Raw genomic sequence first — 26,746 nt, 5'->3', positions numbered from 1 at the left:
AAACCGGCCCTGGGGGGCCCCCCAGGTTATTTTGCCATGGGGCCCCATTGTTGCTTAAACCGGCCCTGTCCATACAGGAGATGAAATCAGCCTGTGGGAAAGGAATATTAGTGGAAACATTCTACAGTAAGCATGTGCTCAAGATGCAGACAGTGTTGGGCTAGGTTATGTGCATAGTGTGTTTGAAAGCAGATGGCCAGAATTCTTTTTCCTTGCCTTCTGCGATTGGGTGGAGGTGTGCATACACCCCAAAACCAGCAATTTACATCATTGTATTATTCCTTTACGTGGAGGGTGTGGCCATAATGGCCATAAGGTGAGATGGGCACAACTATTTGGGATGCTATGTAGGGACTTAAAGAGAAACCATAACCAAGAATTGAACTTCATCCCAATCAGTAGCTGATACCCCCTTTCCCATGAGAAATCTATTCCTTTTCTCAAATAGATCATCAGGGGGCTCTGTATGGCTGATTTTGTAGTGAAACTCCTCCCACAGTGTGATGACAGCACTGAGGTACTGACATCACACTGTGGGAGCCTTGTGGCATTGTGGGAAATAACAGTTGTTTCCAACTGTCAAAAAAACAAGAAGCATCTCCTTCCAGTGACATCACCTGCCAGCAGTAAAAATGTCACCATGTGATAAATGTCAGAATGTAAATCAGGGAAAGGAAAGATTTTACAATGAGCAAAGACTGACTAAATCATTTATACATCATTATTGTAAAAATTAAGCACTATTTTATTACATTATTTTCACTGGAGTTCCTCTTTAAAGGAAGTGGTACATAAGGTTGAGAGAGCTAGTGTCCAGCCTTCCTTGAATGTTAGTTTTTAGATGGGGTGTGGCAAAGAAGGCAGGAGGAATTGGTGTCCAGGTAGCTGGAAGCCTGACTTCTGCAGGAAGAAACCTGGTTACTCTGGGAAGGACGGATGTCACCCCCTAAACTGAGGCCTATAAGTAGTTGGGGGGGGGGGGGTAGTTTGAGGTTGGGGGTTTCTTAGAACAAGGCAGAGGGTTCCATAGAAAAAAATGCTATATATAAAGAATGTTTTTTTTGCAAACGTGTCCTTCAGTTTTTATGTAAATCTTAATTTGTTTGAAGTGATCACATTTAAAGTTCCAGATAACATCTGCAATTCTAAATCTTATTGATATGAAGTGTTATTACAAGCAGCAGGACATCTTACTTCAAAGTTTTAACTATGCGGGCCTTTAAATCTTAACTGTTTTCATGATAAATGGAGCCACAAATGATGCTACCCCAGAGTCTCCGGGGACTGTATAATGCAGTGTAAGAGCACTCAGCAACCGGGGAGCTGTCAGACGCTGAAATGTATGCCACTGCTTCAAAGTACTGTGTCTGCTTATTGTCAACAACAAATAAATGCTCAAGAAAACCAAAAATAAATGACTGGAGAATGAAGTGTAAATCAGGTCAAGGCGGCATCTGTGACTTCAGATAGAATGAAATACTCTGACATGCTGGAGCTGATTTACCCAAGCAGTCACTTTCACCTGGTGTTTTCACACCTGAACACCAGGCACCTATCAACTGTCATCTGTATTACTGACAGCAAAAGAATAGTGCTGCAACCTGGTGCTTTCTTAAACTGCTCTTCATACCGCCAACTTTTTGAGATAAGAAAGAGGCAGTGGTGTACCTACCACAAGGCTGCAGGCGCTCACAACACCGGCTGTAGCCATGGCTAGGGGTGCCGCTGTAGTGCTCAGACAATAGCCTCAATTCACTAAGCTTATCTCCTGTCTTTAATAATGTTTCTAGGGTTATCACCATGGTGATGAGGCATGTCGTATTCAGGAAACATTTTACCTCAGGCAAACCTAAAGTTAACTCTTCTGTCTTTAAGTTAACTCTCCAATCCTTAAAATAACTCCAGAATTCTAAAGTTAAAGACAGGCTGTTAATTAATTGTGTGTGAAAATAACTGTAGAGGAGGTAACTTGAGGAATGAAGAGATAAGATAACTCTATTACTGCGTGATGGCAAGTTTTCTCTTGTTGCCTAATTATCTCTAGCATGATCTTAGTGAATTGAGGCCACTGTGTTCTTCCACCTGGACCTTTTTTTTTTTATAGTTAAGGCAACATTCAGGAAAATAGCAGCAGGCAGTGCATGGGACTTCCTGCACTAGATGTAGCACCCCTCCCCCTTCCTATCCCATGGGCAATGCGTCTCCTCGCTCTCTACCCGCAGGCTGCAGTGAGTGAATGTGCAGAGCAGCTGGGTGAGTAGAGAGAATGATTGCTGTGCTGCAGTTGGGACATTAGCCTGGAGAGGTGGCAGGATGTGTTTAGTGTGTCAGAAGTTGCCTGTCATTAGTAGCCATGCGCATTGGCTGCTGTAATACCATAATTGGTTGTTTTGGAAGGGGGTGTCTGTAAATAATCAGCACCAGGTGTCAAATTCCCTAGGTACGCCACTGGAAAGAGGTATACTTTAAGACACACCCTAACATACTGTATATATAAGACATATTTCAATTTAAATGATAGAAATAACATTTCATGTCTATTAAACACATTTTTTTCAGTAGAAAAATACATATATTTACACAGATCTGTACCTGAGTCCTGAAAGAGGGACAGATGAGGAAGAAAAAGGGACAGAGCAATTTAGTTCCCAAAGACACAAGACAAGACCCAAAACATTTATATCTCGCTTTTCTCCAGGCGGACCCAAAGCACTCCAGGCGGAACCCAGACTTGGGGTGCACTCCACAGGCGAGCAGGATCATTAGGGAGCCTTGCCCAAAGGCTCCTTGCTGTTTTACATATTGGCTTAAGACGGAATTTGAATACTGATCCAGGGCTCAAATCTATCCAGCTGACCCTCTCTGAAACTATACCTTTAAAAAAGGGACAATTGGGAGCTATGTAATAGCCAGATGTACCCCCTAATCCCCCTACCCAGTATAGCAGCCAGATGTGCTCCCCAACAACCTCCCCCAGTATGGTAGCCAGATGTGCCCCCATCTCCAGTATAGTAGTCATATGTGCCCCCTCTCCAGCATAGTAGCCATATTTCCCCCCCCTCCTTTCTCAGTAAAGTAGCCAGATATGCTCTGTCCTCCCTCCCCCCTCCCAGTAAGGTAGCTGCCTTCTCTGTAGTGTCGCTGCTCCTTACTTCCTGCTTCTCGGATCGAGCACTAGAGCCTAAACTGAGAAGCAGGAAGTGCAGAGCGGCAGCGGTTCAGAGAAGACAGACGGGACCTCCAACACCTGGAACCCAGAGGAGGTGAGTGTGTACTGCTTGTCACCTACACTGCCTCCATAATAACTCTGCTGAGCTAAGCTCATAGGGGAGGGGGAATGCACACTGCCACATACACAGTGCAGGAGGCGGGCCGCAGAAAGGGAAGGAGGATAGATGTCAGGTCCCCCTCCCTATGCCCTTGCAACCGTGTGCTCAGAGGCTGGACCCTATCCAGCCTCTGCCTCAGTCCAGCTAGGCAACTGAGTAACAAATGACAGCTGCTGTGGACACTAAAGGGTTATATCTGTCGCTGCTGCTTCTTTTCAGAAGTCTGTTTACAGTAGATGGCACGGCAGGGTCAAGTTGTAAGAAACAACTAAACAATAACCCCTGTAAATGTTATAGATAGTAAAGGAGCAGACATTTGATACATGGAGCAGTTGATTTTGGAGCGGGTCCATTTCGGCAGCAGTGTCTTGCTAATAAGCAGCATTGAAGAGCTGACCAGAGGTGGCGATTACAGAAACGGAGTATTGGTTAGGTTTGGGTTAGGCAGCAATAAGGTGGGTTAGATGATGGTTTAGGTTAAGGTTGGATTATTAGGGTTAGGCATCAGAAAACATTTAATTAAATGTTAAAGTTAGGTTCTGGAAAGCAGGTTTTGTCAGGAAGGGATAAACAGTACAGGAGGTTAGGTTTATGGGTTAGAAAAGGGTTCCCATTAACCCCCTTGGCGGTATGAAAAATACCGCCAGGGGGCAGCGCAGCAGTTTTTTTATCATGTAGCGAGCCCAGGCATCCCCCCGCCCGCTTCGATCGCCTTCGGCGATCTCCGATCAGGAAGGGCTTGCCCCGTCGGCATGGCGACGGGGCGGGATGACGTCAGCGACGTCGGGACGTCATTGGGACTCCGGATCCAACTCTCGGCGCTGCCTGGCACTGATTGGCCAGGCAGCGCACGGGGTCTGGGGGGGGGGGGGGGCGCGCGCCGCACCGGATAGCGATCGGGCGCGCGGCGATCGGGGTGCTGGCGCAGCTAGCAAAGTGCTAGCTGCGTTCAGCAAAAAAAAAAAAATATTTAAATCGGCCCAGCAGGGCCTGAGCGGCACCCTCCGGTGGCTTACCCCGTGTCACACACGGGGTTACCGCTAAGGAGGTTAGAGGTGGAAGGTTAGTAATAAACACAGGGAATGGGTTACCATTAACAAGTTAGGTGTCAAAGCGAGATTTTATGACAGGGATTGGATTGGGGTTGGATAAATAATAGGGGGGAAACTACCAGTGAAAATAACATTGCCTAGTTATGATATGAGCTGCGTTGCCTAAACTCCACAATCAACCTGCACCGATTCTACATGGACCACTACACACACTAATAGATGTCACATAAACATAGGGGTCCATATGCAGTTCACTTTTTCTCCTGATATTTTCGCACCTTGTCATAAAATGCATTTTAATCCACCAGCCAGGTAGAAAATACTCATAATAATTTTGATAGTACTTTTTCACCAACATTTGGGTACTTTTTCAATTGTAAAATGCTAAAAGTTATTAGTACATAAATTGTTACTTTTCTAAAGCTAAAACATCTGCTCTGTTAATTTTGCTTTGATTTTTTATTTTTTTTGCAATCATTATATAGTTATAGTTAAAGGACCACTATCGCCAAAATCGTAAAACTGAAAATACATGTAAACACATACAAATAAACAGTACTTTCCTTCCTGAGTAAAATGAGCCATGCATTACTTTTTTCCTATGTTGCTGTCACAGTAGGAAGTAGAAATCTGGCAGAACTGACAGGTTTTGGTTTAGTCCATCTCTTCATGGGGAATTCTCAGCAAGGCTTTTACTCTTTATAAAGATATTCCCTGAAAAGGATTTATACAAAGATGCTGCCCAGCTTCCCTGCTCGCTGCACACTTTTTTGGCAAGAGCAACTGCCATTCACAAAGTGCTTTTGAAAATAAACAAAAACCCTGCAAATCCTCCATGAGGAGATGGGCTAGTCCATAAGCAATAAACGACTGTTAGGTCATGGACTGCTCTCTTCCTCGTTGGGTGGCCTTCGGCAGTCTTAAAGAGGAACTCGGGCTTCCGCATACGTGCACAGTACAAAGCCGCAGGTCTTCGGAAGCCCGAATGCTTCCGAAGATTGCCGAACTCTCCTGTTCGGGAGATTTAAATGGAGGAGCCTGCGGGGGAACGAGGACACCGGGGGAACGAGGACACCGGCTCTATAGGACCCAGAGCCTTCCCTCTCCTTAGGTATCTGTTTAAAAATAAAATGCTTCAGACTCCCTTTAACCACTTGAGGACCATAGGCTTACACCCCCCCTAGTGACCAGGCTATTTTTTACAATTTAGTGCTCTGCAGCTTTAAGAGCTCACTGCAGAGCCAAACTATTAAGCACACAAGTGATTCCCCCCCCCCCTCTCCTTTTCTGCCCATCAACAGAGCTTTCTGTTGGTGGGCTCTGATCGCTGCTCCAATGTTTATTTATTTGTTTGTTTTTTTATAAATATAGCTTTTTTTTAATGTATTTATGTATCCCCCCTACCTCCCCCCGGCAACCAATCACAGCGATCGGCTCTTCTTAGGAATCAGCCTATGAGAGCCGATCGCTCTTGTGCCTCCCCTGGGGACAGCCAAGTGACACGGCTGTCCCCAGTACAGTACTGTCGTAGATCGCAGCGCTGTACAACGCCGTCTAACAGTTGCGATTGATGCTGGGAGACTGATGACGGAGTGGGCTGTCACCCGCCCGACGCCTATCTGCGTTAGGCGGTCGGGAAAGGGGTTAAGTGTAGCCTATACAATTTACAGAGTCACATTCACCTAACATGCAGACAGCCTGTTTCGGACACTTTGGTCCTCATCAGTGCATGACATAGATTCATACAGCTCTATGGGATAGGGCTTGGACCAGTACTACAGAGTACCCAGATAGTTCAGGCTGTCTGCATGCTAAGCTGATGCTAAGCTGATGTGACTCTGTAAAATTCACAGTTACTCACTTAAAGTAGACCTAAACTCTTGCAGAGGACAGCAGGAAAACATAGAGCAATGCAGCCTGTATGTATTTAGAGAGTTTAGCCTGTCTAATTCCCCTTCATCTGTGTCTAATCGCAAGTTGTAATTTGATCTCTCCCCTATGTCACATGATTGCCATGGTAGAGATAGCAGATACGCTAATTTGAAAGCACAGGATGTAAGTAGAAACAGTAGAAGATTTAGAAGTAGTAGAAAATACAGATTTATTTTAGGATTTGTATTAGCTGTAACAAAGAAATGTTTTTGTTTAAAGGTTATTATGCTGTTGCTTATATTTTAGAGCAGAGAGAACGTTCTGAGTTCAGGTCAGCTTTCAAGCTGAATTATTGCAAATACCTTCTGTTTTAAAGTGAACCCGAAGTGAAAATAAACTGATGAGATAAACAATTGTTTTTATCCTCCTACACCTGAAAAGGTTTTTTTTCAGATTGTCATTATTTTATTTTTTTATTTAATGTTTAATTTTCTCTGCTCAATGGAAGCCTATTAAGTGTCCCAGAGTTAAAATACATGAACTAGTGACCTTATTTTATCTCTCCCCTGCCCTCAGAAGTTGTGTTCTGCCAGGAAAACTTGTATGGCTGTAATTTGCTTATTAGTGAGGTTCACTATATTCTAACAAGGTACCAAGAAGACAGAAGCCGTCACTTGCATGCCTGAAAATTAACTCTTTCAGACAGCAAAATAAAAAAGGCCAGGTTATTAATATGTTTTGCATGTTGCCTCGGGTACACTTTAAAGCAGGAGGATTAGCCATTCTATGCCTGGGAAAAAACACATAAAAGTAGATATATACTTGATCTACTTACATAACAGATGTATTGTACTGTCCACGTTTTGATTTCAGTGAATTTTATATAGTAAATGAAGAGAATTCTGTTCCTGGTGGGGGCCATGCCTTTTTTCCACAGTTTGAGGCTAAATGCTGATGTCATTTCTTCCCTTAACTTTTTTTATTTCCTCCTCCATCCGCTGAGTCACCTCAGCCTTGCTTGTAAACACGAGTGAGCAAAGGATCATTTTTCAGCTAGGCAGCAAAGATGGCCCGAACTTCCAATTTTAGGTTTTGTAAACCGAGTTTGCAAACTTCCGCAAAAGTTCGGTTTGCGCAAACTTCCGTGAACCGCAATAGACTTCAATGGGGAGGCGAACTTTGAAAACTAGAAACACATATGCTGGCCACAAAAGTGATGGAAAAGATGTTTCAAGGGGTCTAACATCTGAGTTTTTGCATGGATGAGTGGGATAGAAGTCCCGGGGAAAAATCTGGATTTGACGCAAAGCAGCGTTTTAAGGGCAGAAATCCCATTGAATGCTAAATTGCAGGCCTAAAGTGCTTTAAAACATCTTGCATGTGTATACATCAATCAGCGAGAGTAATTAGAGTACTGCCTCACACTAACACACCAAATTCACTGTGTAACGCACCGCAAACAGCTGTTTGTGTTGTGACGGCCGTGCTGGACTGGTGCGCACCATGGCCAGATTGCTCTTCCTTAGTGATATCAGGTAATGTCTGACTGCCTTATCAATTTTCGATGGTTCTTTCTCTACCATTGTTAAAGCTTACATCTATTTTATTTAATTACATTTTCTGCTGGCTGTTCAGTACCTGTAACGAGAATCTGTTATGGAGGGCAAGTCTGCCATTGTGAGTGACCACGGGTAATGGCCGGGGAATCAGGGTTCGATTCCAGTCCGGAGTGGGAGCCTGAGAACCGGCTACCACCACCACACATCCAAGTAAGGACCCATTTGCTGTATAAGTAAGGTACCTGCCCTGACCGTGCTTTGCAGACCAGGCGTCTGTGGTCAGATGGACCCTTGACCCAGCACAAGACGAACCAAATCGAAAGCATTTGCTAAGAATGTGTTATGGAGGGCAAGTCTGCCATTCATTCAACTTTATGAAACTTTTGATGGTACTTTCTCAGTAGCATGGTGACCACGGGTAATGGCCGGGGAATCCTGGTTCGATTCCGGTCCGGAGTGGGAGCCTAAGAAACGGCTACCACCACCACACATCCAAGGAAGTCAGCAGGCACGCTGTGGGCAAAGGAGCAGGAACGGCTACCACACATCCAAGGAAGGCAGCAGGCATGGCATGCAAGTCCCGAGGTAGTGACCAAAAATAACAATACAGGAGAACTTTCGAGGCCCTGCTGTATATGAGATGAATCAACTTTAAATCCTTTAACGAGAATCTGTTATGGAGGGCAAGTCTGCCATCCATTCAAGTGAAAGGTATGCACTGACTGCCAGGTATAATACAATGTGCAGTCAAAGATGCAGTGAAAGGTATGCAGCGACTGCAAACAGCTGTTTGTGTAGTGACGGCCGTGCTGGACTGGTGTGAACCATGACGAGAGTGCAGGTGATGGCGGTTTCCAGCCCATATGGTCACTGGGCTGAGGTAGCTGAATGACAGAACAGTGACTGTCCAGCTGATCAAATTTGGTCTGTCCACAATGAAGCAACGACCCTATTATCATGGGTGTGCCCCCCCCCCCCCGACACACTCATATAGCCGTCGGTCATTGCATCATTGTGATACGCAAGCCCCTTCACTGCGGCTAGGTAATGATCAGGAAGGGGAATTGCCCCATGTACATGCCTTTTGTTTTGTTGTTGCAGCCAGAAAAATTAGGCAGGCATGTACACACACCAGAAAAATTATTATAGCGGCCGCTGCTAGCAGCGGCCTTAAAAATTCAGGAATCCACCTGGAGTCCTGAACCCTGTTGGTGGTGGCGGAGAAGGCAGCCAACCGGCCTGCGGGCAGAGATACTGTGTGGGGAGCGGCTTAGTCTTGGGGAAGGCAGTCACACGGCGTGCAGGCAGAGATGCTGTGTGTGGGGACTGACTTAGTCTTCGGGCACGCCTGAGCGTGCTTTGCAGACCAGGCATCCGTGGACAGATGGACCCTTGACCCAACGCTGTGTGCCAGAGATGTCACCACTTGCCTTTCAACATCACAGTGCAGTTTAGGTATTGCCTTTTTTGAGAAAAAATTGCGGCCTGGTATCTTTCACTGCGGTATGTGGGTTTACTTTTGTGTGCTGCTTTTCCTCAGGTGGTCATCCCGTTGCAGTTTGTGCTTTGTAATCATGTGCCTTCGTAAGGAAATTGTCCCTACGCGGGTCTTGGGCTTTCCACGGCTCGATTTTCAGTGGCAGAGAGTAAAGATGCCATTGCTCTCACCTGAGGCAGACACACAAAAAAATTTCGACACCGCTGAGCCCTGGGGTGATTGTTAAGTGGGGTGCCAGAATCAGAGCAGGAGGAGGAAGATATGTCACGCTTCTGTGCGGAAGCTGAGAAAGATGAGGTGTTCTGTGTTAAATAGTCAACTACGTCCTGACAATATTGGGGGTTGATGGCACGTGCCTTCTTCTGAACACTGTACTTTGGTTGAGGGCCGCGCGAAATCACGACAGCGCGACCTCGAACAGACCTGCCAGGTGGCCTGCCTCTGCCTTTTGTTTTGTCCATATTGGGGGGGATGAAGTGAAAGGTATGCACTAACTTCACTAATACAATGTGCAGTCACACAGGTGCAGCAGGTAGGTGTGTGCACTGAACACAACAGGTAGGTATATGCAGTGATGGGTATTACAAATGTGCATCTGTCACACACACGTACCGTGAACAGGTACAGTGACTGGTGGTATAAAATATCACACTGTGTGCGTTCACTTAGGTTGGTGGGTGCACTGTGAACAACAGGTAGGTATATGCAGTGATGGGTATTATAATGTGCACCTGTCACACACAGACAGGTACTGGACAGGCACAGTGACACTGCATGCGCTCACGTAGGTAGGTGGGTGCACTGAAGTGAACAACAGGTAGGTATATGCAGTGTTGGGTATTACAATGTGCACCTGTCACATACACAGGCAGTCACTGAATGTGCTGGGCCTAGCAGTGGCACACACAGTAGGAATTACCAAGGCTGTCTATGCAACACAAGTGTCTGTGGGACACACACACACACACACACACACACACACACACACAAAATCACAAGAACAAGATTAGCTCTCAAAAGAGTTGTTGAGGGGTGCTTTTTTAGCAATAAGAATCAGCAAGGAGCAAGCTAAGAAGCCTACAAGAGCCTAACTAAGCTTTCCTTAAAGGTCTCTGTACAGCAGCTCTCCCTTCTCTAATTACTGCAGGCACACGAGTGAGTCCAATGCCTGACGCTGCCTGCCTTTTATAAGGGTGGGTGGGGCTCCAGGAGGGAGTGTAGCCTGATTGGCTACAATGTGCCTGCTGACTGTGATGTAGAGGGTCAAAGTTGACCCTAATGAAGCACTATGGGGGCGAACGCGAACCACCGAAGTTCCCCGGGAACCGTTCGCTGGCGAACCGTTCGGGCCATCTCTACTAGACAGCTTCACACTGCAGTCTACTCAGCCAATCAGTGAGAAGAAGGAAGGTGGGAGGGGGGATGACAAGCCTCCCTTCTCCCACTGTGGTTGGCGATGGCACAGAAAAGAGCCTGGGGGACTGAGAGAATATAATAACAGCAGAGAGATTCCTGAATAGATTGGAGAGCTTGTACTACAGGGTGAGATTACTGGCAGCATTATTAACACACTGCAGTGTTTAAATAGAATTTGGTTTTGTGGCTGACAATCCCACTTTAAGAAGGCAAATTACACTCACTGGTGTGTGTGGCAGAGAGCCAATAGGATGCCTGCCACCAGTAAGATGGAGGAGCAAATCATAGGGATGAGTTTGCTGTGCCAAATTTGCACCACTGAGACGTGTTTTGGGTTGACAGTATCCAAATGCGAACAGCCATATTCGGGACGATTATAGCAATGACCCAAATTCAAACAATAACACTATTCAGAAGCAGATCTGTAGATATGGCTCTCGCTGGCTCCCAAGAGTCTGTGCTTTCCCTAAGCAGCAATGTTTGGAAAGTTTGATATACTACAGCATATAGTTAGCTAAAAACCTTCCTATGCATATAGCTGACTTGGGAACACTGCTTGTTTTTTTCATTAAAAAAATATACTTTACTCTTTAGTAATTGGTGCTTTTGAAGGATCTCTAAAACGCTCCAATATGCTACTCTGGGACTCGCACATTGCACATTTAATGTCTTCTTTCATTGCTAATATGGGAGTAGCGTTATGAGCTGTATCTGCTCTGTGCATCTTTTGGATGCAGTATTAAGTTATGTGCATCTGCTTTCAGTAACTTTTATTAAGCAGCGGTAACATCCTCAGCTTCACAAATAATTACTGCCGAACACATCCCAGTACACACCTTTAGGGAGAGGAGGAAAAAATTATCATATTAATAGTCAGAATAGTCTGCTGCTGGGCTAAACCAGTGCATAGTTCAGCCAGTACACTTAATATGAATTAATTTGGACTGGAACACAGTAGCTTACGTGTGCAGATATGCAAAAAGGATTTTTTTTTTCATTTCAAATATGCACGGATTACCCAGCAACACAAACAGACAATTAGTTAATGTGCAAACCAGAAGGCTTGAGAAGGCACTGCATGGAGCAAACTAACTTTCCATGCAGCTCAAAGCTAAATCGCAAAAAAGAAATGAACATAAATGTAAACACATACAAGTAAGAAGTGCATATCTTCCAGAGTAAAATATGTTATAAATTACTTTTCTCCTTTGCTGCTGTCACTTACAGTAGGTAAATATCTGACAGATCCGACAGGTTTTAGACTAGTCCATCCCCTCATGTGGAATTTTCTGTATTACCTTTATTTTATCCTGGGAGGGATCTATACAAAACTGTCAGAAAAAGGCCCACTCCTTTTCACACTGCTTTCGCGATTGGACTGAGCAACTTCCATTCAGTAAATGCTTTTGAACCCTAAGAATCTCCCATGAGGAAACACATAAAAACCTGTCAGAACTGTAAGATCTATAGTGGTTCTTTAAAGAACTAATTTATGAATATTTTGTTTAATATAATCACTCTCCCTCTCTACAAAAACTCTACACATTCACCTTCAGAGAATCACTTAGTTACACTATTCCGAGCGGACAACCATGAGCCTCCTGCCAACAAAGCTCAGATCATGCTGTCTTAGCCCCACCCCCTTCCACAGGGAGTGAGTGACTTTTACCATATACAAAGACTGAGTGACAATTGCCATTTGAAGAGAGACTACTATCTACAGAGAATGCATGAATACTGCAATTCATGTCTACCATGTACAGAGACTGAGTGACAGGGCCGGGCCGAGGCATAGGCTGGAGAGGCTCCAGCCTCAGGGCGCAGTGTAGGAGGGGGCGCACAATTCATTCAGCTGTCATTCCTAATTGTGTTTGAAGCAGAAAGAAATAAGAAAAGGGGATACATGGCAGTGACTGCAAGCCAGATAACTAGATATTAAGGTGTTGGGGAGGTTGTGGGCCCTGTGGCGCCTCTTAGTCTAATAGCAATCAGTGTGTGACTGCTGGAGTGGGAGGGATGGAGGGGCGCACTTTGGTGTCTCAGCCTTGGGTGCTGGAGGACCTTGTCCCGGCTCTGCTGAGTGACAACTGTTATTTATGCAGACTGATTGATGACTGCCATGTAGAGAGACTGCACAACCACTGCTAATTACAGATACTTAGTAACTACTACCATGTACAGAGACTGTGTGACCACTGTTGTTTATTTAAAATTGCTGCCATCCTGTATAAAAACTGAACAATTAAGGCTATGTACAATTACTAAAGGTAGCCATACACTGGTCGATTTGCCATTAGATCGACCAACTGACAGATCCCTATCTGATCGAATCTGATCAGAGAGGGATCGTATGGCTGCCTTTACTGCAAACAGATTGTGAATCGATTTCAGCCTGAAACCGATCACAATCTGTTGAGCTGCTCTTGCCGCCTGTCCCCCTCCCCCCCCCCCCCGTATACATTACCTGAAGCTGGCTCCGGGTCCTCTTCTCCGCGCTGCACCACATCCCAGCATTCCGCACCGCATCCCAGCGTACACTGTGCGCCCTCTATTTGAACTTCCTGGTCACTGGAGTGACACAGGAAGTTAATGTACGCTGGGATGGAGCAGGAACAGAGCGGTGCAGCGCGGAGAAGATGCCCGGGAGCCAGCGTCATGTAATGTATACCTGTATCGGATCGGCCGCCACTAGCGACGCGCTCCCTACCCACGGGCGATCAACGGTAATTTCCCACACGGCGCGATCAACGGACCGATCCAATTTTGGGAGGAAATCGGATCAGCGGGTGTGCGTTTAGCGCGAACGATTGGCAGCAGATTTGATCCCAGTGATCGAATCTGCTGTCGAACGGCGGCAAATCGGGCCAGTGTATGGCCACCTTAGTCACTACTAAAATGTTCAAAGACTGTGACTACAGCCATTTACAGGCACTGAGTAACCTCTGCCATATGTAAAGAATGAGTCACTATTCCCTTCACAGAGGCAGAGTGCTACAAATGATTCAGTTCATAGAGGCTATGTGACCACTGGCGCCATACCCGAGGCATGAGGTAGTATGAGTCACATGAGGTAGTATGTTCCCTGTTAGTTTTTTTTTATATATATATATAATTTATATTATGGTAAATGTAAGAGGATAATAGGGACATCCCTATTGTAGGAATGAAGAATTCTACAATAATAGTAATATTCTGGCTGCCTTAGCATTGTTGCTGTGAGAAATCTCTGCCAAGAGCTATATGAAGGTAGCTTGTTACTCTGCCTAGAAATATAAACACACTTTTGGTAGGGATGGCTCACTGATTCAGAATAAATGATTCTAGATGCTAAACTTAGCACCATAAATATCACATATATCAAAGTGGAGGCAGATTCTTCCACAGGATAGTGATGTTTTGCCCTATTAACCTGCTTAGAGACAGGAAGGGGGCATGTTCCTCTGAAAAGAAGCTATGACAGATGGAGGTCAGGAGCCAGAAGAAAGCGGACTAAAGAGTCACATGACTGCTATTATGGTCTAAAAACTCAAGTAGTCCTCACAAGCAGCAACTGAACATTTTACATTCACAAGCCTAATAGCCAGAGTAAGGGCATTTAAGGAATGGGTACCTAAAATACACAGCATACATAGAGAAAGTCCCAAACATGCATTTGTAATAAGCAGGTTCTCCATTGATGGATATTGCACCAACATGAAACTTTTTTAACCGAGTTATTTAAACAATTCATTTTTCCAGTCATCAGCTTCTTTTAACCAACACGGGTCGAGGACCAACACGGGTCTTTTGTATGACCTGAGGTAAGTACTTAGAACTGAATTCTCCAAAGGTTGGTATCAGTTAATAAAAGCCATTAGTGTGAGGATCCGCTCAGCTGGCTGCACTGGCAGACAGCTGTTTGACCATTCCTCTAGTCTGTGGGCTGCAGGTCTCTGGAAGAGAGACCTGTCTTTCCATTGCAAGTTTCTGGTCTGTTCTGCTGCTGAGGAATTTGCATACATTCGTTATGCAAATCCCCTACCTGCCTCCTTTGATGACTGGCAGTATAAAGAGCTATGTTTCCCAGAGTCCTTTGCTGGTCATGAGGGTTTGTAGTAAACACTCCTAGAGTGTCAGCCATGCTACTTCTTCTTAAAGTTAGCTTAGAGTAATTCATGGTACTGCACTAGGTAGTTTCCCTAGTGCAGTTAGGATTGCATATCTGTTTGTTTGTTTGTTTGTTGTGATTGTCCCAGCGGTGGTCGACAGGAAATCGTTCTGTGTGTCTGGGTGCTAACCGGAACAGCGGTTGTTACTGGTAGCCCCTTCTGATCTGTCTTGCCTGGATCGCACTCGCCTTGCGCTAGCGCTGTGGATCCTTCTGATCTGTTTTCTTGTTCCCGAGTTTAGATCGCACTAGCCGCTAGCGTTAGCGGCTGTGGATCTTTCTGATCTGTGTTCCTGCTTGGATCACACTTGCTCTGGCGGAAGAGCGGTGGATCCTTTCTGCCTAGTTCTTGTTTCTCATTCGTCTGTCTTGTCTGATACGGGCGCTTGCTGTAGGCTCAGTGAGGTAACCGTTAAACAAGCGTTCACGTTCTTTGTTTCGTGTTTGTCTGTCGGTGGTTAGTTAGGCGTGCTTGTCTCTGTTGTGCTAAACACGCGGAGACCGCGCATAAACGCGTTCGCTGTTGCGAATGAGTGCGGTGTTCGCGTTTAGTTAGCGTTTGTTATTTTCTTTATCATTCTCATTGTATTATTTGCTGTGCCTTTGCTCCTCTTGTGTTCTGTTCTAGTCTGTCTTGTGTCACTTCTGGCGATCGCCTTTCTCACGATCGCGTTCCTACTTTTGTTTCTGCTGATGTGTGTTCACCGTCGCAGGGTCGCGACTAGATTGGTGAACACACATTCGTCGTGTCCCTGTGCTCTTTCTCTTTATGGGCTGTTCAGCCCCGCATTGTCTTGATCTGTACAATCCCCAGCTGGCATCTGTGGCCGTGCAGCGATTGTACTCGTCTGCACTCCACAGCGCCATCTGCCGGTGGGGATTGCCCTCTGCTGGTGCCTTGCACCTAGCCTGGGTTCACCCAATTATACGCTTGTGGAAGGTTTTCGCTGTGTCAGTGCGCATCTCGTGCGCTGACCACGAAAACGATTCCGCAAACGTTACAATTAGTTTGTTTCCTGTGTATAACTGGCAGGCGATCAGTACCTCTGCCAGTGGTACTACAAAGATGAGGATATATAGCGTGGGTTAAACTAGAAAGCTGCTACACATTCTCGGTGTAGTTCAGACAGTACTGGGCACTGAAACGGTGGGGCACTGGAACTTCGTCATGCTTGTGTGTATGACAGTGGAGGCACCACCCACTTTTTCAGCACTCCTCCTTTCTCATTACCCTTCTCCAAGGACCACTTGCTTTCTGAATCACTGACCAAAAGTATGCAGATGCAGGGGCATAACTATAAATCATTGCGCCCCAGCAAAACTTTGATGGGGTCACCCAATGTTTACACCCTTTCACTTACAGCCTGGGGGCCAAATGGCTATAAAACAAGGGTGTCCATCAGGATCCTCGCACCCATAACAACTGTAGCCACAAAAACACCTGATCTGAAGGACGGGTCCCTTTATCAGAGGTAGTAAGCAGTAGTTTGGGCCCCATTACAGTTCTGCAGTTGCAAAGACTGCTACTCTCTAGTTTCTCCCCTGTGCGAATGAGTTGTTTTAACTCTTCTAGCTCCATGCCTGTAACTCAAGCCTACTGAACACAAGACAAGACTATGACAGCCTAGCAAATGGCCTTGTTTTTTCAGGTTTAGAAAAATCTTCTGAATTAATTTAACTTCAGGCTCTTGTAAGATGCCCCAGGCTCTGCTTCATTGCTTTACAACAGCTGCGGCTCCCCAGATGTTGTGGAACTACAGACTTCAGCAATCCCCACCAGGCAGAAGCTGATAACGATGTTGGATCTCGCAGCTGAACAGCCTGGCATCAACATAATATTCTTAGGCTTATCCGCAAGGCATTGCAAAAGGCAAAGCGGAATTACAAACTGCAGCAACCCACAGAAACCAAAAAGCTTTTCCAGTGAGCTGAAGTCACATCAGTGATTTCTGGTTTGTTGCTATGGAATTCTGTACTTTGCTTTTATCCTTTTGGAATAAGCCCATTTGCTTCAGTTTTTTATTCTGGGAATGTTCAATGCCTGTGGCCCTTCATCTGTTGAGAGGCTACAAGAACTAGCAAGCTCTGTCAGTCCCGAAGCTGTGAGTGCATGCTGGAACAAGTAGTTCTCCAGCAGTGGACGAACCCCAGCAGGACACCTCAGGCTGTAGACACGTGGTTACCAGTTATTATGGTGCTTTAGAAAAGTATAACACAACCTGCAGAGCTCTGCCATTACTATACACTGACTCTATAGTAGATGAGTGAGAACATCCAACTACAGAGTCCTGACTACAAACCATGGGAACCCCAGAAAAGCATTGGTGGGGCCTCCCAACAATTACTCCTCCCGTACTGGTGACATCACAGCCTGGGCTCCCATACTGGGATATTAACACTCATAACAAGTGCAGCCACTAGAGATGGTCAGAAATGTTAATTTCCGATTCCGCATAAATTCTGATCTCCGCCAATGCCGATCTCGCAGATTTTCAATCGGTTTCCGAGTTCGAATTACCGATTTCAAAGTAGCCCTTTTTTTCATTCTCTGATTGGCCAAATACTTCGGAGTTGACTCTGCATTCTCTGATTGGTCCAATGCTTCCGAGTTCTGTGATTGGGCTAAAATGACCGAGTTGTGGTAATGCAGTATTTCTGCAGAAATCGATTTCCGAGTTTGGATTTCTGATTTCCGAGTAGTGTTTTTTTTTGTTTTGTTATTTTTTGCATTCTCTGATTAGCCAACAACTTCCGAGTTGTTTCTGTATTCTCTGATTGGTCCATTGAACTCGAGTTCTTTGATTGGGCTAAAATGACTGGATTGCAGTAATACATTATTTCCGCAGAAATCTGATTTCCGAGTTCCATTTTCCATGTTCCGATCAGAAATTCAGATTTCCGATCAGAAATTTGGAAATTTAATTTTTACGAAATCCGAATGAGCATCCCTAGTAGCCACAAAAACGTCCTCATCTGGAGCATGGTCCCCTGTATGAGAGGGAGAGAAGGTTGGGGGTCCCCACATATCTGTATCCCTGACCTGACCACTTGGCTGTTATGCAAGTCTTTGATCTGTAGGATCTGAGTTACATGCAACACTGGATTTATACTTTTCATGCCCCTAGGCCAGCTTTATGGCTGTCCCTCTTTCATGTGCAATAGTGCCCCACCCCTTCCATGTGCAGCCCCCTCTTCCACTTGTAACATCCATGTACAGCAGTCAACCCTTTCCCATTTTCCACTGCTCACCAGTTGCAGACTCCTTTGTTTATTTGCATCCTCTTCTTCCAAAGTTAGCAACCCCTCTGCCATGTGCAGCTGGCCCCTAGGGCAGCAGACACCCAAGGCCTGAGCTTTTGTCGCCTTTTCGCAAAATCTGACCCTGGTCATATGCCTGCAATAGGTTTGCAGCCAGTAGAATACAAATAGGGTAAATGCATACTGGATCTGCGATTCACAAAGTATTGCAGGAAAAGGATCAACACAACTAGACAAAATTCCTAAAGAGGTCACTGTACTAATGATTCCTAAATACAACAGCAACCAGACTGTGGCAGAAGTGATTGCCCAGACCAAGCAGTCAGAATCTTGCTGCATTTGCCAATTAGTAGATTTGTACAACTGCCCCATTCTTGCTCCAATTCCCTTTACAACTCTTGCTTCTATGCCAGCCTTTACAATGCCACCACAGCGCTGTGGGCTAGATAAGAAAGACAGTTTTGCGGTCTTGTTCCCCAGCATTTGGCAGCCAAACAACAGTTGATCAAACATCATTTTATGTATTCCAATTGGCTTCAAACAAACAGATGGTTTGTCAGTTGTAGACATTCATCAATGGTGGCAGTTGATTCTAGTTCATGAATGCTGTACGCAGCACCTATCGCATGATTCTGCTAGCATATCGCCATGATGGGCTTGCATAGGAACACCATAAACAGTTATAAGCATGTCTGTGACGCGGATGACAAGCATCTGTATATAAGCATGCAAGCGCAAACATTTTATGGTCTTTTCATGTTGTTTAACAGTTGGTTGTAGGAGAGATCGACTGCTTCAACTTTGGGATGAACGGACGCATTCACAATGTTGGTCGCCATTTATTGAATCGGCACAATAGATCATGCTTTCACTATACTACTTGCAGCTTCTGGACGTTGGCTGCGTTCACCAAACTAACCATTTGACATTGTATTCATGCCTCTAAGACCAACATCCTCAAAGTGTACCTGAAATGAAAGAGAAAAAAATGTATACATATCCGAGGCTTCCTTCAGCCCCCTTCAGACTGATCGCTCCCTCGCCTTCTTTCCAGGCCACCTCAATCCTCTGCTAGGCGGCCCGGCAAGCCAATCAGACGGATCCACTTGGCGAAGACACAGTTCTACCGCCCGCTCCCCCTTGGGCCTGCACCTGAGCAGGCACAGAACGCTCCCACCGACAGAAGCGCGATGGGGTGAGCACGAAGTTGGGCCGTGCATGCACGGTATGTCTCACTGGCGGAATTAAAGGGGCAGCTAGCAGAAGATCCAGGCGGCCTGGGAGGATGGCAAGAGAGCAATTAGCCTGAAGGGGCCTGTAGGAAGCTCCAGGTATGTATACATTTTTTTTCATTTTTGTCTCAGGTTTCCATCGTTATAGTGGTAGGTTCCATGTGGGCACCTGGAATTGGTAAAGAAATTGCTGATACTCTGTGTTTAGCTACACGATGCTGTTTTCATCTGTGTTTTGGAACTATTTTTTGATCAAATCATAAGCAATCCCCTTATCAATACATTTTCTTCCCCATGACTAACACTAACCAACTCCCGAACAATAACCTCTTCCTGGCCTCTAACTCTAAACTCCTCCAAACCTTGATGCTTTTCCTAATGCCTATCCCAACCCCCCCCCCCCCCCCATAACCCCTTATTGATGCATATCCCAACCCCCCAATCATAACACCTTCTTGATGCCTAACCCTAACATTTCCCTCCCCAGTAACCCATTCCAGAGGCCTACACTCCACCCTAATTATAGCTCTTTCCTAATGTCTAACCATGATACCTGGCTCTTTAGGGAAAGCTTACACATATCAAAAATCATATGCCGATTGCAAATTTGCGAAAACTTGTTTGCGGCAAATGCAAGTCAACTGAAATGAGCAATGTTTGTAAATTGTGAAATGTGTTTATTTTTGCATGCACAAAAAGAAAAACTGTATGCAAATTCTCACTGACTTTCATTAGCTACTCTCAAAGACCGTGTGCAAAAAAAGTGCAAACTGAAAATCAGCATGAAAAGAAAAAAAAAGTTATCGCGTGCTTGTAATTGTGAACCCTGCTTAGAGGTTACCACCTTCATCATCGGGGCCACGTTTCCACAGAGGCAATGGGGGCAGAGCCATGGAATGACAGAGGAAAGCACCTGCTGGGACAAGTTTGACGCTACTCTGCCAAAGACATTGTAGGGTCTCCAGGGAGCACAGTTAAGATGGGGGAGCTGTCTAAGTGGCCATGGGGCAAAAGGGTTTTCTGCTGGCTGCGAATCTGTTGCGGTGCGATGCACATTATGTATGTATTGTACAGGCTGTATATAGCTTTTTGCGTAAACTGATTGATTTGTCAATACATTTTTTACTTGCATTTATACGCTAGGTGTGTGTGTATAATTTGTTTAAAGGGACTCCGAGCAGTGCAGAAACTATGGAAAGATGCATATCATTTTAAAGCTCTCTTTCTCCTCTTTCCAATGATATATAAACCGCTGCCCTACGTCTTTTAGTTTTCACTATTTTCGCGATTGAAATTGCAGCGGCTGCGATTTCAAACGCGAAAATAAAGAAAACTAAAAGGCGTAGAGCGACGATTTAGGTGTCGCCAGAAAGAGGAGAAAGAGAGCTTTAAAATTATATCCATCTTTCCATAGTTACTTGTATTACACAGGACGACACTTTCCCCAGTGTCAGCAGCTCCATTCAGCAGAAAAAGTCGTCCTGTGTAATACAATGTAACTATGGAAAGATGGGTATCATTTTAAAGCTCTCTTTCTCCTCTTTCTGGCGACACCTAAATCGTTGCCCTACGCCTTTTAGTTTTCTTTATTTTCGCGATTGAAATCGCAGTCGCGGCAATTTCAATCGCGAAAATAGCGAAAACTAAAAGGCGTAGGGCAGCGGTTTATATATGATTGGAAAGAGGAGAAAGAGAGCTTTAAAATGATATGCATCTTTCCATAGTTTCTGCACTGCTCGGAGTCCCTTTAATACTACCTCAGGAAAAAATTGGCTTCAACAAGGAACCCCTGATGCCTTCGAGGTTGTAGGGATCAGTTTACTTTGCCCGGGTCCCCTCTGCTACTAGATCCGCCTCTGTTCATCATGCCTAACAATTGGCCTTCCAATCATGAGACAGGTATTCCCTAATAATAACTCTCCTTATCTAAAGGTGTCCACTAATGATATAATCTTGATTGTACAATCTTACTACGTCTATACAATAGAAGGCACTACTTAAAGAGACTCTGAAGCGAGAATAAATCTCGCTTCAGAGCTCATAGTTAGCAGGGGCACGTGTGCCCCTGCTAAACCGCCGCTATAGCGCCGCTAAATGGGGGTCCCTTCACCCCCAAACCCCCCACTGCGACACTTGGTCGCAGACTTGGTCGTTCCTGGAGGCAGGGCTAACGGCTGCAGCCCTGCCTCCAGTCGCGTCTATCAGCGGCGCATCGCCACCTCTCCCCCGCCCCTCTCAGTGAAGGAAGACTGAGAGGGGCGGGGGAGAGGCGGAGATACGCGCTGACAGACGCACGTGGGGCAGGGCTGCGCGGGTTAGCCCTGTCCCAACCAGGAAGCGCTCCCCCGCATTACGGAGGGGATTTGGGGGATCAGGGACCCCCGTTAAGCCGCGGGATAGCTGCGGGTTTAGCAGGGGCACACATGCCCCTGCTATCTATGAGGTCTGAAGCGAGATTTATTCTCGCTTCAGACTCTCTTTAAAGAGGAGCTGTAACCAAGGATAGAACTTAGTAGCCGATGCTCCTTTTCCCATGAGAGATATTTATCTTTTCTTGAATAGATCATCGGGAGGGGGGGGGGGGGGGGTCTGTATGGCTGATATTGTGGTGAAACCCCTCCCACTGTAAGTTTCCGATCTGTGAACCTTGTTGCATTGTGGGAAATAAAAGCCGTTTCCAACTGCCAATTAAACAGTATCTCCCTATGTATATCTCTAAAAAAAAAAACAACCTTTTAGCCTATCGCACTGTTAGGGGGTGTGGTTATAGATGATGACAGTTGGTGCTGTCTGGTTTTTTTTCATGTCTGCCAGTAGTAAAGATGATTATGGGCAGGTTGGTTGTGGATCAAACAATATGAAGAACACGGCAAATATCAATCATTTTTTGATCTCTTCTATTTTTTTACTTTGCAATGTATTGATTTCTTTTTTTTCTTCTTTTCGCTAAAGTTTATATTTAATGCTGGGCATACACGGCGTCGAGGGAGGCTTATCAATCGTGCCTGATAGCTCGATTGATAATATCCGACGCGTCCGATCACCGCGGGGATCGATTCTGCGCTTGATACTCACGGGCGGACAATAGCGGCGAATCGAGTGGAAGATAAGAAGCGCCGGCGGGGACGAGCGGGAATCGATCCGGGTGCACGCGTGGACGAGCGGGGACGCAGCGGGAGTCGATCCGGCGGCTAATCGGCTGCCGGATCGACCCGTGTATGCCCAGCATAAGGTATCCATTCAAAATATATTCACTCAGTTTCCCCTTCTACTACATAGATGTCTACTAAACAGATTTGGTAAGATTGTAAAATGAAGATTGTATCGTTAGTGGGCACCTTAGGCTAACCCTAAGGGCCCGTTTCCACTAGAGCGAATCTGCATGCGTTTTCTGCATGCAGATTCGCATAACCAATACAAGTGGATGGGGCTGTTTCCACTTGTGCGGGATTCTGTGCGGTCTGCTGTGTGCAGAAAAAATCTGCATGGCAGAGCCGTCAGAATTCGCATGCCACACACCCGCACGCGAATCGCCAGTAATGTAATTTAATAGGAAAACCACAAGCGTATTAGTCTTGCGGTTTTCCCTGCGTTTCCGCGTGCGATTTCGCTGAAAAACCCATGTCAATGCCTGCCGGCATTGACATGGTTAAAATCGCATAGCGCAAACCGCGAGCGATTCCGCATGAAAATCCGCAAGGAAACGCGAACGAATCCGAACCCGCATGCAGATTCGTTGACGCGTTTTTCGCAAAAAAAATCGCAACGTACAAGTGGAAACGTACCCTAAATGATACTCATCTTCCAATTTTCCCTTGGGGGAATCCAATCACCATCTGCTGATGGTTTAGCAGTACCACACACCAAAATAGTTTAGCAGCAACAGCCAAAATATTATGCATACCCTTTTCAAATGTTTAGTAACTATTACTGACAAATGGTGAACACTGTTTAATTCAACAGCTGATTGGATGATTTGCTTCACTTTAGCCCCAGTTTTGTTTTTTGAAGCTCTCTTGATAATACAGCAGAAACTATAGCAATGGCAATCTAAACACATTCCGAGCCACTACCCATGGCTGTTATTCATCTTCATCAACTTTTATTTTTTGCAAGAAACCAGGTTGCTAAGGATAAATAATGACACTGGGCATCAGCTTCAGCCTTGCTCCAGCTGCCAAGCCTTGCCATAAATGAATTCCTCTTATGTGATCTCCAGATGTAGAACTACAACTCCCAGTAATCCCAGTAGTCTAATAAAGTTCTAATCCTGGATGTTCCTGGTACACTGCACACAGAAGAGGACAGACTGGCAGTTCTGTAACATCATGCATGACATTAGATGGACACTAGGGTGGGTACCTGTTTCAGTGTAGCGAGGTCTGCTCCTCTCTCTCTGGTAGTAGATGAAGTCCAGGCAGTTCTCGTTCTCCACAATGCCACTATAGCACAGGTCCGCCACCAGCGTAAGCGCTTTCATACAGATCTCCTGCTCCCTGTCTCCAGGCATTTCCTACCACCATCCTTGTGAAGCCGGGAGCCGGGCTGCTCTGCTGGACCTCTCTCCACCCCTCCCCACCCAGGACGGCAGAGGGGCAAGCAGCCTTTGATCTGACTGCGCAGCGAGGGGCTGAGCACAGTTCAGTGAACACCACACACAGCTCACACCCACTGCACTCCCAGGAGATCACACCTAGCTGAACTCCTCGCAGCCTGCCACGTACTGTATGAACTCTTCACTGATGTTTCTAGAGAGCACCAATTTGCATCTTGACACCAGGTCTACATTAAAACCTGACCCTTCACAACAAAGTAGACACGATGACCTCGATAATTTAATTGTGCAGCATGGATGCTGTATCTAAGCCTTCCAAAAAAATAAAGTCTTTACAAATCAATCAGTTCAAGGATTTCACCCATCTCAACAATTCGCAGCTGGCAACCTAAAATGACATTCAGATCTAAACGTTGCATTAAAACCTTTTTGAGGTCGAACCCAACTTTAGTCTTCAAGACCTCAAATATATGCCATTCTGAATCCTCCTGAATTGGCGCCCAAAGAACACACCAAACTCAAATCCACACCCAGCTTCCATCAAATCCCAACTTTAGCCCTTCAGCGTTGACAGCTCCATCAATCACACAAGGCAAAGTTTCACCATACTTGACTTAGGAGTAACTCTGGACCAAAAAGTGCACCATATAATGCACCTTGCCTGTGGACAGTATCGAATATCACGTTTGACAAAAGACAAGTGACACCTGACTACTGAAGAAAGCCAAAAATATAAGCTGACAGATTTCTGGTACCCACTATTGACCTAATTTAGCTGATGATACTCAATAGCTAGCAAGCAGGCAAGACTAGACTTTTCACATACCCTTCTCTTTTGGCCAAAGTGTCCACTTTGCTAGACCTCACGCCCAGAAGATTAAGCTTGCCCCCCTGCCAGCTGCATTAGGAGAGCTCACCTTCTTCTCTTTGAAGAAGGGACCAGCTCCACCTCTCAAGCTGCTAAGATGAAGACGAAGTAAGTGCTGTTTTCTCTGCTCATCCCCTCCCTCTAGCAGTAAGCAGCTGTACCGAAAATCCTTTAAAGTGTGTTCATGATGATGAATAACATACAGAAAACAACCAGAGGAGTCAAGAGGCTGATACTCTCTCACATCATGCAAAGTGGAGTAAACAAAGGCAAGTCGCTCTCTAGACTTCTGGGCTGCTCCTTGCTTTCTCCTCTCCAAGTTTTACGTAGCAGGTGGATGGAGATTTGGTGTGAATGGAAGTAACCGCCTTCAGCAGTGCCATTCTCTGGCTGCCAGAGCTCTGTGTGATACAAGCTAGTGCTGCTCAGGATGTGTTGCTGAGCGCTGACAAAGACTGATGTGGATGGGAGGAGGGTGTGGTGTGGGGAGAGCTACAGAGCTGGACTCGCTGCCTTCTTCTACAGCCCTGCTAAGCTGTGCAGTCTCCCTGTGCAATTAAGGTAGAACTCTGCTAAGCACTATTTACCTCTAAGCAGCAAAACCCCAGAATAATAAAATTGAATACCATTTTTTCAGACTGTCATGAGGAAAAGAAAGTATACTTTCTTTCATTTAAAAGGTTTTACATATGGGGAGGAAATAAAATATATTATCTGATCTATAGCAGGTCTTAAAACTGAGCAAATACAACTTCAGATGAATGTGACATATTGCATTATTTAACAAAAGATAAATCATAAAGCATACCTGAACAGGTGACATGAAGACTAGAGATGGCCCGAGCGTCAGCCATTTCACTCACTTGTGTGGCTGCAGTAATTAGAGAAGGGAGAGAACCTGGCTGCTGACATAGGGAAAGCTTAGTTAGGCTCTTGTGTTAGGCTTATTAGGTTGCTCCTTCTTGCTGATCTTATTGCTAAAAAGCACTCCTCATCCTCAACAGCTCTTTTGAGAACTAATGTTGTTCTTGTGATTTTTTTTTTGTGTGGGTGTGTCCCAGAGACACCTGTGTTGCATATACAGCCCTGTCAGTCAGTCACAGCTGCTGGTGGGACCTTGGCCCCTTGGTAATTCCTACTGTGCCACTGCCAGGCCCAGCACATTCAGCGACTACCTGTGTGTGTGACAGCTGCACATTTGTAATACCAATCACTGCATACCCACCTGTTCAGTGCACCTACCTACCTACGTGACCGCAAGCAGTGTTATATAACAGTCGCTGCACCTTTTCACGGTACCTGTGTGTGTGACAGCTGCACATTGTATTGATACCAGTAATTGCATACCTGTTCACTGCACCTGTGTGACTGCACATTGTATTAGTCAAGTTAGTGCACATACTTTTCACTTCATCCCCCCCAATATGGGCAAAAGAGGCAGAGGCAGGTCACCCGGCAGGTCTGTTCGAGGTCGTGCTGTTGTGATTTCGTTCGGCCCTGGACCAAAATACAGTGTTCAGAAGGCGCGTGCCATCAACCCCCAAGATTGTCAGGACGTAGTTGACTATTTAACACAGAACACCTCATCTTCCTCAGCTTCTGCACGGAAGCGTGACATATCTTCCTCCTCCTGCTCTGATCCTGGCACCCCACTTAACACTCAGTCGACCGCCACCACCAAAGTGCCATCACCCCACGGCTCAGCAGTGTGGGAATTGTTTTGTGTCTGCCTCAGATGAGAGCAATGCCATCTGTACTCTCTGCCACCAAAAATTTAGCCATGGAAAGACCAAGACCCGCATAGGGACAACTTCCTTACGAAGGCACATGATGACAAAGCACAAACTGCAATAGGATGACCACCTGAGGAAAAGCAGCACATAAAAGCAAAGCCACACACCACAGTGGAAGATACCAGGCCGCAATTATTTCTCAAAAAAGGTGATACTCAAACTGTAAC

The 26,746-nt window shown here is 45.6% G+C and overlaps 1 protein-coding gene across 3 annotated transcripts in view; it reads right to left on the bottom strand.

Moving 5' to 3' along the window:
* LOC137539058 (synaptotagmin-9-like) overlaps positions 1-25,220 on the bottom strand; it is a 275,820-nt gene extending 250,600 nt beyond the window's left edge. For all 3 annotated transcript variants that reach the window (XM_068261531.1, XM_068261532.1, XM_068261533.1), the window contains exon 1: positions 23,726-25,220. In XM_068261531.1, coding sequence (XP_068117632.1) covers positions 23,726-23,873 — 148 coding nt within the window. In that variant the 5' untranslated portion in view covers positions 23,874-25,220. The remainder of the gene's footprint in view (positions 1-23,725) is intronic.
* Between the last annotated feature and the right edge of the window lie 1,526 nt (positions 25,221-26,746).

Source organism: Hyperolius riggenbachi, chromosome 11 (genome assembly GCF_040937935.1).
Source record: "Hyperolius riggenbachi isolate aHypRig1 chromosome 11, aHypRig1.pri, whole genome shotgun sequence".
NCBI lineage: Eukaryota > Metazoa > Chordata > Amphibia > Anura > Hyperoliidae > Hyperolius > Hyperolius riggenbachi.
This window is presented reverse-complemented; position numbering and strand designations above follow the sequence as displayed.